At 35.8% G+C, this 15,021-nt stretch overlaps 1 protein-coding gene across 1 annotated transcript in view; it reads right to left on the reverse strand.

The window, feature by feature from the left end:
- The window catches only part of LOC107193751 (fibrillin-1-like), a 130,050-nt gene that overhangs the window by 17,319 nt on the left and 97,710 nt on the right, over positions 1–15,021 (reverse strand). The window contains 1 exon segment of the mRNA XM_015583255.1: positions 14,185–14,321. Coding sequence (XP_015438741.1) covers positions 14,185–14,321 — 137 coding nt within the window.

Genomic DNA, 15,021 nt, shown 5'->3' on the forward strand with positions numbered 1-15,021 from the left:
GGGGGGGGGGGGCAATTTGATTGTTAAGGGGGGCAATTCGAAAATGGACTCGACACGAGTTTAACCCTTTCGCTCCGGGCCATTTAAATGCAATGCTTTGAAAAACTAAATATATTAAATAAGCAACTTCAAGGAAGAAATAAAACTCTTGTCGATGCAAAAGCGAAGATATTTGGTTTCATTACCCATATTGAGTTATGTCAGAAACATATTAACAACAAAAACTTTGAACAGTTTCATTGGCTCCAAAAATGTGAAGTAACTGATACCGCTTTACTTATTATTGTCAATCATCTGAATATTCTATCGGCTGATTTAAAAAGAATGATTTTCTGATTTAAAACAAATTGATTTTCCAACATGGATGATGCAGCCAATGTTAGTGGATTTGTCTGATATATCAAATATGCAGTATCAAGAAGAACTCGCAGAATTGCAAAATGATGAGTCAGTTAAAACTTTATTTAATATAAAAGGAGCGATGGCATGGCTTTGTGAGGAAACAGAAATCAAATACCCAAATTCAACCAAATGTGCAAGAAAACTATTGCTACCGTTTCCATCTTCATATTTAGCTGAATGTGGATTTAGTGCTGTAAATGATTTACTGGTAAAAAAAAGAAATCGGCTGGATATAACACAACGTGGAGACTTGAGACTGAAGCTAACCAAATTGGAACCTAATATAATATCTCTGTGCAGCAAGCAACAAGCGCAAGGATCTCACTAAATTAAAATAATAAATTAATATAGAAAAATCTTTATTAAAATTATTTGGAATTTGAATTTCAGTTTTTCATTATATGTTTTGAAAATTTACTTACTGTGTTTCGTTAACAATTTCCTAGTGATTTCTTCCTAAAACCTATCATTTAAGTTTCTTAAGTGAACAATTCAATTTTTTAATATTAAAAATTATGTATGTTACATAGGGGGGGCATAAGAATTTTAGAAAGGCTAAGGTGGGGCATTGCACAAAAAAGGTTGGGAAACACTGGTCTAAATGCTATCTCTCTTAGATAGCATCTCTTTTCTCGTTTAGATTTTAGTGACTTTCACTTTTCTGATACTTTTTTTTCGCTTTACTATTTCCTGTGCAATTTTTCTCTTCAGCGTTTCTCACGGCCTGCGAGCCTGGTTATCGCCATGCACATTTGGTAAGCAGGTTCGGGCGAGACCCAGTCTTCTTACTTCTACATCTACTTTCACGTCGGTTCCTTGGGTTTTCCTAAGAGGATATTGCAGGACCCTATCAAAAAATCTCAAAAAAATTGAGAATACTACTTACGATAATATGTTGCTACTGTGATAAGAGAAATGTGGTGCCCTTAAAACTCCAATAAGAAAAAAATATTTTTCTTCATTTTTGATTTTTCACAACCAGGATACTCAACTAAAAAATCACAAAAAAATCTCCAACACCCGCCCCGATAAATACTATCTATCAGATTTTTTACAGAATTTTTGCGCGTCATTAAAGAGGGAAAATAGAGGAAAACCCAGTAATCCTATTACTACCCTCCTGATCGAGACAGAGGGTTCAAGCTTGGCACAGACTATTTTGTCTTTACTTTTGTCTGTTGTTTTGTCTGTTCGTTTATTTATTGTGAACTCCCTCCTTTTTGAGGGGAGGGGTGTTTGGGTTTGGTGTTCATCAGTAGTATATCTAGGTTGTCTGTTTCGTTGTTATTTGTTTATTGGTTTGTTCGTTTATCGGTTTTGAAATGTCGCTGTGAAGCGGGTGAAGGGAGTTTGAATTTTGTTGGTTGTTGTGTGTGGTCGGTTTCTTCAGATTTTATTGCTGTTGGTGTCACTTCTGTTGTTGATGTTGTTCATTTCGTCGCTTCCTGGTGTTCAATTCGATTCTTCTGCGGTGTCCGTCTGACGTTTGCTATCTGTTTCTACTGTTTCGCTGTTCGATTTCACCCTTCGTTGGTGTAGTCTGTCTGGTTATCGGTTGCCTATTCCCTTTGCGTCGCTTTGCGTCTATTCTCGTGTGCCTATTCGTGACGTTTATTCGTCCTTCGTGCCCCTTGGCCGGTCTATCCCGGCCGAGGTTGACGTTGTGTCTTACCGGTTGCTGACTTTTCGTCTGCTTTCCTGGTGTCGTTCTGTAGGTAGCTGTTTGGTAGTTGTTATTGTTGTCGATGGTTGCCTGCTTCAACTATCACGTTTGGATGAGACCAACAGGTATCCTAATACTTATAAAGAGGGGCTTACTCCATAACAGAATAAGATAGAATAATTATAGGGCAATTTTCCTACGATGTTAATTAAAATTCGTAAAAAATTCGCTTCAATCATTACTGCTTTCAATGGCTCATATATTAACCCTGAAACACCACACTAGTGGAAATTTGCACCAGCGAAATATTGTTTGTTCTTCTTGAAGTTTACCATTTCTTTATAAAACATTTTCATAGTTAAGAAAGTACTTCTTACTTTTGAAATTATTACCACTAAATTTTTAAGAAGATTGTAACCTGTAAAGTATGCTAGGTAGTTGAATCTGCTTTCATTCTCTTCGAGTTCTTAAGTATCAAAGATTCAAAATCCCAATTCGCATCAGTGTAACGTATACGTATGCTGAGGTATGGTTTCTGAGGGTCAAAAACGACTTTTCGATGTTCTGATTGATAATCCATAAAAATTCTGAAAAGTGAACAATGTCTGCTTACAACTTGCCTTCCTAACTTCTCATCAAAGTTTCTATCGCCACTCGGGCGTCCATACCCCCGCCCAATACACTACCTCCCGCGGCACAGTGCCACTTTAATCGTCGTAAGTAGTCCACTGAGAAACTCCAAGCGACAGTTAAATCGTCCCCAACCTCGAGCAATTAAGAATTACCAACGGCCGAGCCGGCCAGTTCGATCAACAGAGGGACCTGTTTCGTATAATTGCATATCGACTGGCCGAATCCATCCCGGTGCTGCGAACCTCCACCCCCCACGCGACGTCGGAACACGTCTGTCCACCGGAAGGAACTTGCTTAAAGGGAGTTTCGTGAACTTTCGGAATGAGTAATTAAGCGGGACGCGGCTAAGTGCACTTTACCGGCGGAACCGAAGTTCTTCCCTAGCATCGGGGGCCCGGATACGAATGCAGCCGGCTGCCGCCGCCACCATTTCGTTGACTGTCCCACGAAAAAGTTATCCTTTTATTCAGAGGACCGATCGTTAACCCACCGGAGGGCGCGTATCTCAGAGCATTTAATTTCGTATTTATTTTCGTCTATGGCTCTTTCGGTCGGGATTCTAATATCCGCTCTCAATGCTCTGAAAACTGAAATCTCTAGACAATACAGGGTGTTGATGATATTACCAATCATCGTTTTTCTCGCAAACAGTATTAGAAAAAAAATGTAAGAAGGTTTACAGTTTTCTATGGCTAATGTAATAGTGTATATCAATTTTTTAGGTTTGAACTATTTTTCGAGATACGAAGGTGAACTTTAATTTTTCAAACGGAATGCTGTATATTTTTTTATATCGTATGAAAGCGTGTGACAAGGCGAATGCATTAATGTGCTATACAAGGGGTGTCAAACTCATTTCGATCACGGGCCATTTGTCTAATAAGTAGATTTCACATGGGCAGCATAATATTTATGTATTTATATTTTTTAGTCATTTCAAAATTTCATTTTGAAATTTCAGAGTTTAGTCGAACAATCATTGTGGAGGTTCCGCTACGTATTATATACAAAGAAATTTAAAATTGCTTATACATATGTATATATATATATATATACTTAATTATGTTTTTATTATGTTACACGAAATACAGTATGGAGCAGTAACTATGTCCACTTTGAATATTGCCGTTATTTGTAATAATATGACAAGATGTTATATACAAAACTTACATAGTACAGAGGGGGGCATATTGTGACACAAACATTTTCAGCGTGGGTGAAGGCATAGAGGAGATTTCAAGGTCATTTCTATTTTTTTTTAATCGAATGCTATGTTTTTTTTATCGCGATGTGATAGCGAATGTTGAGACGACTTCAGCGAGCTATCATTGAAGGTCATGCAAGGTCAAATGTGGTAGTAAAATAAACTTTCTTACATTACAGGAGATTTACAAAGTTGCAACTTCGTATCACTGCATCACGTGCATGTCTTATCTATAGTATTGTATATAGTATTGTCAAATACTATTGTGTTTCTCTATTTTGCTAGTATCTTATTTACTTTAGGTAATTTGTAAATATATATGTGTATACATACAGTTTTTAATGTTCTGAATACACAGTACATTATAGTATAAATTCTTTTTAGTAAATATGTCTGTAACTTATGAACTGATACATGAGTATTTTTAGGTCCATTGAGTGTATCTCTAATACCAACAAACCCATTGCAGGAGCAAGTTGCCTTATGCAAAGTGAACTAAGTAACTATTTATGAAAACTGTTGTTATATGTAAATTAGCTGAAAATACAATACTTTCATAATACACATATAAATTGGACTTCATTTCAAGTCAACTACTAACATGTGAAAGAAATAATCCTAACAAAGACATTTTGTGAAAATAGAGTCAGGGAACAGAAGATTGGAAATAACTTATAATAATTATTTGTAATAATTAGATACATGTACAAATTATAAAGGTAACTTTGCTGGTAAATCACTTAGGTATCTGTTTAATATACATATACAATTTATACATGTATATAATTATTACAATAAATAATTATTATAAATATTATTTCCAGTGTTATACTCCTTCAAATATTTTTAATGGTTTTTATGAAAGAGTAGTATAGCCAACTGTCTGCCTATAGTTGGTTTATTGTAGATACTCAACAATTGGCCCTACAGAAAGAAACCTACAGTTGGCCCCTTGTATTATAGTGACGTAGGCCCAACGTTGAGCATGATCGTTGACCTAACGTTGGACCTGATCGTTGGCCCACTTGCAAAAAAGCGTGACAATTTTAACCGTTAGCCAATCAATACTCCAACGAAGGGCCAACAAAATGCCAACAATAATTGCTACTAAGGAAGTCATATTAAACATCTACTATCGCCTTGTGACTAAATAATACTTGTAATCTGTAACCACATTGGTACGAAATATTCAAAATGTTTCTATCATTTCCGAACTTGTATGACCTAACCCAGACCTTGAAGGTGATTCTATAACACATTGTTGAATTCGCCTTGACACACACTTCCATAAAACAAAAAAAATATACAGTATTTCATTTAAAATATTCAAGGCCACGTTCGTTTCTTGAAAAATATTGCAACCATAAAAAATGCGTAAACGCCATTATATTGGTCATAGGAAGCTGCAAAACTTTTCCCTATTTACTTTTTTTCTAATACTTGCTATTTGCGGAAAAAACCTGGTTAGTAATAACGTGAGCACCCTGTAGATTCTCTCCAAGAAAATCCAGTGAAATGTCCTTACGCCATTGTTCAGACAATCAGTCATTAGGTTAAATGGTATTCCCGTAATCTTTCGAGAGTCAGGAAAACGTAAAAAATCCGCCAGATAAGCACGAAACACGAAGATTCTACAGTTAATTCTACTTCATCCCGTGTCTACCCTCGCAGTAACTCCTACAGCTCTCCCTCTCTTCCTCTTTCTCGAGTCGTTCCACGCTTCTCAAAGAAGGAGTTCACCTGGGAGGGACAAACTCGCGTACCAACGCTGAAAATTGCACGGCAGAAGTTAACGGCGGCAGCGTATCCCAGCTCGTGCAGGAACGTTTACCCAAAGACAAACAAAAGCATTTACCAATTCAGCGGAAAGCCCCGATCGGAGGGTATCACCGGTACGAGTTACGAAACCGCGATTCAATCTCGAAAACGAAGAAATAACGTAACAAGATCTGGAAAACACGGTTGGAGGGTGGATCTGCAAAGACGAGCTTAAAGGGGGGGTTTTACCTTGTGATGGTATATAATTAACCGGTGTGATCTAACCATTGCATGAAAAATAATGTTTATAAAAAATATGAATGTCTAATCCGATATCTTGACTAAATCATTTCGAACTTGTCATTCAACATGGAAGCGAATTTCTAACGTACGATATTGGGGTTAAAATCCATTATTACACGAGGACTAAAAAGAATTTATTCATCTAATGATCTAAAATAAATGTTTTGATGAAATTGTTTGAATAATACTAATCATTCGTACCATTATCTGAATAATTTATTAATATTTATTCAAATTCATTACGTGAATACATAACATAAATGTTGGTATTGTCGGTATTGAGTGCACGCTGGCCCAGACAAAAAGACTTTTCATTAACAAGAATGTTGGAACCGATTAAACTGTTGAAACATTTTATTAATTCGATACTCTCGCGGGGGTCACCTGGTTAAAAGGTTTAAAAAAAAATTTTAGACTACACAATACTAGAGTAATACTAAAGATTGATTCGCACAAGCAATTAACTAAATTCGAGGGCTCAGCTTTGCTCCTTACATATCTTTTCTGAGATTAAATATCGTGATCTTGTTTAGTCTACCTGTTTAAAATACTCCCAGTAAATATTGATATGTTCATAAAATTTTTAAACTTGTCTTCTCCCAATATAAGGTGAAATTGTCACGATTTAATCATTTTTACACTATCAAAGATAGTGATTTTGCAGAAATACTTCTCATTTGCCACACGTTGCAACAATGTATGCCTTCTTACATACGCTTGGCTACTAGTTCGGAACATTATTACAGAACAGATTCTAGTATTTACTTCAAAAAATATTACGAGTGACGATATTACGTGCTACAGTCCCTGGCCAAAAAATTATGGGTGGTCCTGATTTTTTTGGTCATTGACTGTACATGCTAGAACGATACTAAATTCAGTTACCTATACACATAAATACAATATAAACATAATAAATGTAACGGAACTGCCGCTTATTTAATCTGAAAAACGTCAAGTACCGTTCAAGTGTTATTCTTCAAATTTTTTTCCAGGTAATTTCGCTCGAGATGGAGAAACCGCCTCCTCTTAGAAACGGTACTGCGCCCGTAATCGCGAACGGCAAGCGTCAGTTTGCCGGTGACAGGACGGGCAAAGATTTTGCCGTCGTCGGCTATTCGAATATCGCGAAGAAATGAACTAAGGCAGCAGAAATGCTGGCCTTCGTCGACAATGGTACAATCGACCTTTCTGCTCGTGGAAACCAGCCGCAATTTACGATTGACGCTCGAGTGGGAATTAAATGTTCCGTGTTGAATGCGGTGAATATCATCCGGTCGCTTGTATTTTACTTTTGTCACGTTACCAATTTCATTGACAAGTCTGTATCGTACCGATCTAAACGTCATGTCACATGTGGTGGTTTAGATTATTTTTTTTTAAGGGGTCAAGCTCAGTCAGAAATTCTCAAAAAAATCGATTTTTCATTTTCTACATTTTCTTTAAGTACAACATCTGAAGAATATTCTGTGCAAGTTTCAAGGTAATCCAATTAAAAATGACAGAGTTACAGGCGTTAAGAAATGAACATTTTATATAAGTGTAAGCTTGACTTGCAACTTCAAACGCGTTTTTCTCGAAACTACATTTTTCAAATCAGTGATCAATATTTCTCGAAAACTACTGTGTCGATTTACATGAAACCTTTTGCGCCTTATTTCAAATTAGGCAAACTTGTCCTTGAACGAAGGATTTTTTTTCGTTCCATATTTTTTTTTAATTGACCAAAAACGAGAGATTTGTAGGTGAAAATCGCACTGTTTCAGGAAAACGTCCGCGATTTTGTTAAAAAATACGAAAATTTTCCAAAAATGCTTATTTTGCAATATCTCTCATAAAATTAAAGGGCTTTATAGTATAAGTAACACTTTATGTCAGTGAGAATCATGACAATTATCAATTTATTCATTTCTGTTAAGTACTTACGTATTCCTTAACTTTTTTAACACTAGAACTACCAAACAGTCCTCTTCGCACCAAGCAGTCAAGTAGTCTTTCAACGACGATTAAAATGTTATGACAATACATTTTCTCAGATCTTTTGCCCCTTTTATTACGATATGAAAGTGAAGTAATTAGTTAATTTCTAAATTTCTAAATTTTCAAAAACTTTTCACGTTTATCCACCGATCAAAACAAATATGCATTTATCGTCGGTAGTTCTAGTGTTAACTAGATATTTTGGTAAATCCCTTGAAATCATAATGTATATCCTTGAAATAATATTTACTATACTTTAACTGTTACGAATAAAAGTACAAAAGTTTTACAGGGTGTCTCAAAATAGATGTAAATCCTTGAAAGGGGTAATTCCTGGAGTGATTTGAAACAACTTGTTCCTTAGCAAAAAAGTTCTCCGAGGCATTGTTAACGGGATATTAACGAAAAACCTCGACCAATCAGAGCGCGACTCTGTCGGCTGGGCTACCGCGGTAGTGTTCGCTGCGCTTGTACTACAAACGAGCAAGTCGGCAGGCATTGAACGGAACTGCATAGAATAGGAAACGAAAAGGAAGTAACAAATAAAATCGAACTTTTCATTTGCATTCGCTAATTGTTCATTTCCTATTCTACGCAGTTCTGTTCAATGCCTGCCGACTTGCTTGTTCGTAGTATAAGCGCAGCGCGCAGCCAACGTTACCGCGTAAGCTCAGCCGTCAAATTCACGCTCTAATTGGTCGGGGTTTTTCGTTAATATCTCGTTAACAAAGCCTCGGAGAACTGTTTCGCTAAGAGAAAAGTTGTTTCAAATCACCCAGGAATCACCCTTTTCAAGGATTTACACTTATTTGGGTACACCCTGTATATACCTACTTCTACCGAACCGGTCAAATAACCGGTCTTTAAATAAAAGCTATATTTCTTGGGATTAAGTATAGGTAATAGTCAGTTTATTACGGACGATAACAAACAAAATAAGGTAAAATCACATTTAACCAATAGCTTAGCCACTTTTGACTGAAGTCATATCACACTCAGATTACCTTTCATACTTCCGACTAAACACCCTCTTGTCAAATGTCTCTCATCTCAAAATTTGCATAAATTGCTCGATTTTCGCACCGATTGTTGCATATTACATAATCTGTGTACCTGCGTAATAAATAGTTATAGAAAATAACATAAATCTTTCAACCAGTCATTTGACCGGTCAAGGTAGGTTTACTGTTAAATATAAAGACGCACTAATAGGAAACTGACTCATTACTACGGACCCGTACCCCAGATCGCCCACATACAATATCAGGAAGTCCCAACCTCACAATCCTTGATATTATCCGTAACGCAGCATTTCGTACCACGACCGCGTTTTCCAAGATATCGAACGTAAAAAAAAAAAAAGTCATGTAAACCGATAAAACCTTGACTGTCCACGGAGTCCCAGCCCCTGCGGACTCCTGGCAAGAGCTAGAGAGCTGACATTAATAATAGAGACGTTATATTGAACGATCAGAGCGGAGAATTATGGGATACGTATCTCGCACCCTGGAAGTGAGTTCTTCGCCCACGGAAAAATACAAAAACAAAGGTACCACGTGAGAAGGCCAGCCGTTCCCGGGATGATATGTGTTCGAGTATCGCAATTCTTTCTACGTAAATGCTCCGGGCAACTGGGGGCTCTATTATCTCGCGGTTAAGCAGCTCGATCATAAATCACGCATAAGCGAGATCAAATAATACCGCTAAATAACGTTTCTATTCTCGAGCCTGCGCCCGCAACCATTCATTCCCGTGCACGTTACACCGTATTGCGCCAACCAGTTCTGGAATGCGTATCCAGCGCGTCAAAACTTTACTGACTTACGGGATTCCAGTTAGGTAGATATCTTTGAGTACGTCGCCTTTACAGGTGTGTCGAGTACAATCGAAATTCTGATGCATGACGGATCGTGATTTCCCCCGGCGAAAAAGATGCGCGGGGGAAAATTCGACTTTTCGATATCTCTGGGAAATGTCATGTATGAAATAGAAAGTAACGCGTACATGGGGTCTCGTGAAATGTGAGTGGCATAATTGATGTGTAGGTTTGATTTTAGGAGGAGTGTACAGTAATTTTGTATGGAATTAGTCATTTTTACGGAATCGTCGATTTTAACGAAGAATTAGTGTTAATGCACGAAAAATTTTGAACCTAAGTAATTGAATCGAAACAGAATATGAATTTTGATACAGAGTTTTTGTTAGTAACGCAAAAACGTTGACAGTGAATAAATTAAAAAACTTGTTTCAAATCACCTCACGAGTCTCCCATTTCCGGATCCTTCAACATTTTTGTTACACCTTATATAGATTACGGATATTTATGGAAATTCCCATTTTTGTAGTTCATTTTACAGGATTCAAAATCGACGAAGTTTGATTTCATCTATTAAGACCGTTCTTGGATTAAATGTAATATAAACATGTCGTTCGTCCTTGCTGTATTTGTCATCGTAGTGTATTTTGAACAAATTTGTTATAACTACATAAACATCAGCTTTCTATTTATAGATCTTACTAGAGTTCGTGATAATCAACAGACGTTAACACGTTGACTGCCACAATAAAAAGGATCGTACATATCCTGTTCAACAAATTTGAACTCTTTTAGTTTTTCAACATTTTTGAACTCTTTCGTTTCTGTAACCTCCAATAGGCGATCCTGTTAGATCTTTATAAGCTGAAGACGAATCTGCAAACCGTTTCTCTCCAACACGTCCAGTTTTTGACAAAATCAATTTTCATGATAATTGCATATTTTCACATCAGTTTCTTTTGGCACAAAATAATTCTCCGGATTCTTCCGATGAAAAGGACACCGAAAACGCACCAATTTTCTAATATTATGCAATTTATTTAAAAAACTAAGGGTCTAGGAAAAACTCTAACTACAGCACGCGATAGACTAGACCTTTCTGCCGTGGAAAGTCTCAAGGAAAGTTACAAAATATGTTTTGTTTTCAATAGAGAAGCAAAATAGTTCAGCAAAACACGCGTTTAACGCTTCCGTTACGCTGAGTAGCAGGCAAGGCGACCGCCGTGATTGAGTATTTACCACTATCGTAATAAAGTTCACGCAAAAATTCGCAAAGACTTCTGAAATAACCTGATAAGTAGACTTATGAGATTTATTATACATGATTTCATACATTTATAATCTATAGGGCTCTGTAAAATGCAAGAAAATAAGAAACTTCCATGAGATACAATGAATTTTTTATATAATTTTGAGCCTCATAGGATGTTTAAGAGAAGTAAGAAATTCCTACCTTTCCTCTTGTCTTTATAAATTACTTTAAAAAATGTAATTTTGCATAAGAATCCGCAGTCTACTGATAAGTATTAGATGGAAGTGGAAATATCGATCTATAGATTTTCCGTCTCGTGAAAGAAAAGATATTTGTTCCATGGAGAACTATATGAATATTGGTTCGACAGTTGAAGCGTGAAATAAAACTCCGGGCGCATTAAATCCATGGGTACATCATTGTTACGCTATTGGTTTCCACGAGCACGTAATAACACTCGACAGGAAAGCGTTCTCCGGAGAACTGCTACGGTTTTCGCTGGCAATGTCACATAAATACATGGTACTGTACCACTGACTCTATTTCTCTCACTGCTTTCCCAGCGCGGCTATCGAACTATCGATAAAAAAAAAAGAATTTTCACACCACTGAAACATTATTTCACTGGACTTCTTTCTCGCTCTGTATTTTTGTTCTTTTTTCTCTGGTACTGATTGAGTAGCATTGCTATTATATGTATGTATATTTTACCGTGTAATTGTCGAGTATCGATTCGTCGCTTTGATTGTCTTACAAGGGAACCCCGATTACTGATACACACCGAATTTGATACAACTTTGTATAAATGTTACTGTGAACAATACTTGTACAAATGAACTGGCCCCTTTTATGTAAGTGCTTTTAAATCTCAAACTACAGAAGATATTACAAAATTGTTAAACAAAAGTTGTACCGTTTTATGAGGCCAGAAATCTGTGCGAAAAATTTCTCAAGAAAAGAGGGGGAAAGTAATTTTTGTAAAAAATTATTTTTTCAAACAATTTTTCGCACAGATTTACAGACCCCAAGAACAATTTTTTGACATCTTTTGTGATTGAAGATTCATAAACACATAGAAGAGTGGGTTCGGATAGAAGGGTTAACTTCTCCCTTAAAGTAAAAACCCGGGCACGCACGGATTACGCCTAAATTCTTACGTAGGTCTAATGAACATTTGTAGAAAGTTACATCGAATTCGGCGTGTATCAGTCACCGAGGTTCCCTTGTTAGCGAAGTTTGGTTGTCGGTGCTCGATTCTGTGTAGTGCATCGCTTCTAAATTTCGTTTGTGATATTGGGTTGTTAGACATCAAATCATTGTTTTATTTAATTAAATAGTATTATTTCTAAGGCTGTATCTCCATGGTTGCATTACTCATGAAAGAATACGTACACAGTTCTTGTATAGAAAACTTTGTTCTAGATGATAAATATGTATTTATGTCCTAGTAAGAATAAAAAAAATTGATTTTGAAATAAATGTCATTAAATTGACGGTCACTTAAATGACGTTATTTGGTACATTAACTTTCATAATTCAATTTCGATCATTTATTATTCTCCTTAAATATTTTTCACGTTCGACTGTAGATGACGTTGTAATAAATATCATACTACTAACTACAACAAATTATTATTTCATAAACTCAAGTTGCTTGTCTAGATACATAAGTATTTGCTATTTTTTATCATCTTTCTTAAAATAACAAGCTATATAAGATGGGAAATTTCATTGAAAATTATTATGTTTATACTTAAAAAATTCACAAAGTTTTCCAACTTTCTATGTGTTCGGTTTCATTCCTTCTTGCTTTATCTTCCGAAACCACAGGCATTATGTAAATGGTGGACAGTATTCACTGACTTTACCGGATCAAGAAAATCCCTGACAGCGCTCTGAGGACACCTAGAAACTAAGTTTACTTTACTACTTCGTACCCTCGATTTGAAACTCGCATTCCATTCACCTTCACGTCAACTTTTGCAAACAAATGTAGCAGAACCTCCACAATCTGAATGCCCTACCGTAACATCTGTAGAAGTTTACGGATCTATTGTACACAGATCTCAACGATGGGAGGAACATGCAATGAACGTAAGTCTACAAATATTTTATTACAAAGCTACAGTAGTATCTCGATTCCTTGAAAATTGTTCATCCAAATGGACCTAGATTATTAGAATAATGGCATGTACATAAGTGCATACATTAGAAACATATTCTAGATGATGCCTAATAAATAACGATACCTGATTTAAAATTATTGTATTAATGAACATATTGAAATAACAACGTAAAGACTAAACGACACTAGTAACCACTTGGTCCGATTACTATGAAATGGCATTGTGCAAATTCAATTTTCACTAAAGTAAATGTTTATTTGATAGTATGTAGAACAGTACTCGATAGCTAATGTTTTTAAATAATTGATTAATACAGAACCGTCACAATTTTGTAAAAGTAGGAACAAATATTCTGCTTATAAAAGGTACATACAGGGTGAGCCAAAAAGAATTACTATCTAAAATAACTCGTTACTTATTAGTTCTTTCAAAAAACGGTTTAATGAACTATACAACATTTTAAGGGACGCATCGGATGGATGCAATTTGATTCTTTTATGTTATTCTTTTTGTTTTTGAACATTTGCACTTTAAATCTTGAGAATATGTATAGGACTTGCGGAACGGACGTTTCTAGAATAACCAAAATTTAAGTCTTGAGAACATCCATAAAACTTTCGGGTCGGACGTTTCCTACAATATCCGAAATTTACGTCTTACGAACGTCTAATGGATGTCCAAAATGGACGTAGGACATTCGGATATAAACTGGAACATGAAACGGACGTCCTTTGAATACACGGTGTTGGCTGGGATGGTATTAAAAAGAATGCATTAACCTTGAAGAAACTCAAGGTCGCCTTAATGTCTAAAAAAAAATAAGATATTATGAAATCAAATTGTATCCATTCGGCCCGTCCTTTACAATGCTATATAATTCCTTAAAACGTTTTTTGATACAATTAATAGATAAACAATTATTTTAAACAGTTCTTTTTGACTCACCCTGTATTATAAATACGTACAGGGTGGCTGGACACTTCCATGAATAACTGTACATTGACGTGGTTATTATCAGCAATTGTATTGATCATCCCGAATACTTACCTCGAACCCGTATCACAATCCGACACGTGCTGGTATAATTCGACACGGGTGACCAGGCCGTGAACGTGACAATCGTTGTACCGGCTGGTAAATCCGCTTGCAATTGCTTTGCCCAAGATGGTGATGCATCTACGTACCTATATACAAAATGGACAATAACAATAATTAGTCATTGGTCGCTATGAAATTGAAATCCAAACTGTCACGAAAGTAGACATCCAATCTGTTGGACGGATGGACAGACGATTTCGAGTATAAAACACTATCGCCCATAAATACAGGGCATAGTAGTTAATATATAATGGGATCCCAGTTAAGTAAAATTATTGTTGTAATTATTTTTTCATACGTGCATATATTTTAAAAATATTTATTTGTCATTGTTAATGTTATTTCTACTTATTTATCATTAATTTTTACATGTTTATCTGTGTGAATCATAGGTTCCCAAGGTGGGCGCTGAGAAGACCTAGAATGGCGTTCTAGCTATTTCCAATCTGACTTTTTAAGATTCGAAGATTACACACACAATTACACTTGGAAAGTTTGATAATAGAGATAGTTTACAATCAAATTCACCCTTTCGAAGATGAAATTCTCCTTTTTACAAATGAAATTCACTCGTTTGCAAATCAAAGTCAACCTTGTACAATTTCTAAAATAAAAAGTAACGAAAAAACATTTAAAAGAATGCACTCAAGAAAAATTTCGAAGCACCGTTTGTCAAAAGTATTCGCTCACAATCAACGATCTAGTTGCCTTTGTGATAATTTATTTTCACTTAAAAATATTATATATTAATATTTAAATAGTTATGATAAATTATTTATTTTAGAT

This window comes from Dufourea novaeangliae, unplaced genomic scaffold (assembly GCF_001272555.1).
Source record: "Dufourea novaeangliae isolate 0120121106 unplaced genomic scaffold, ASM127255v1 scaffold24, whole genome shotgun sequence".
NCBI classification, from domain to species: Eukaryota; Metazoa; Arthropoda; class Insecta; order Hymenoptera; family Halictidae; genus Dufourea; species Dufourea novaeangliae.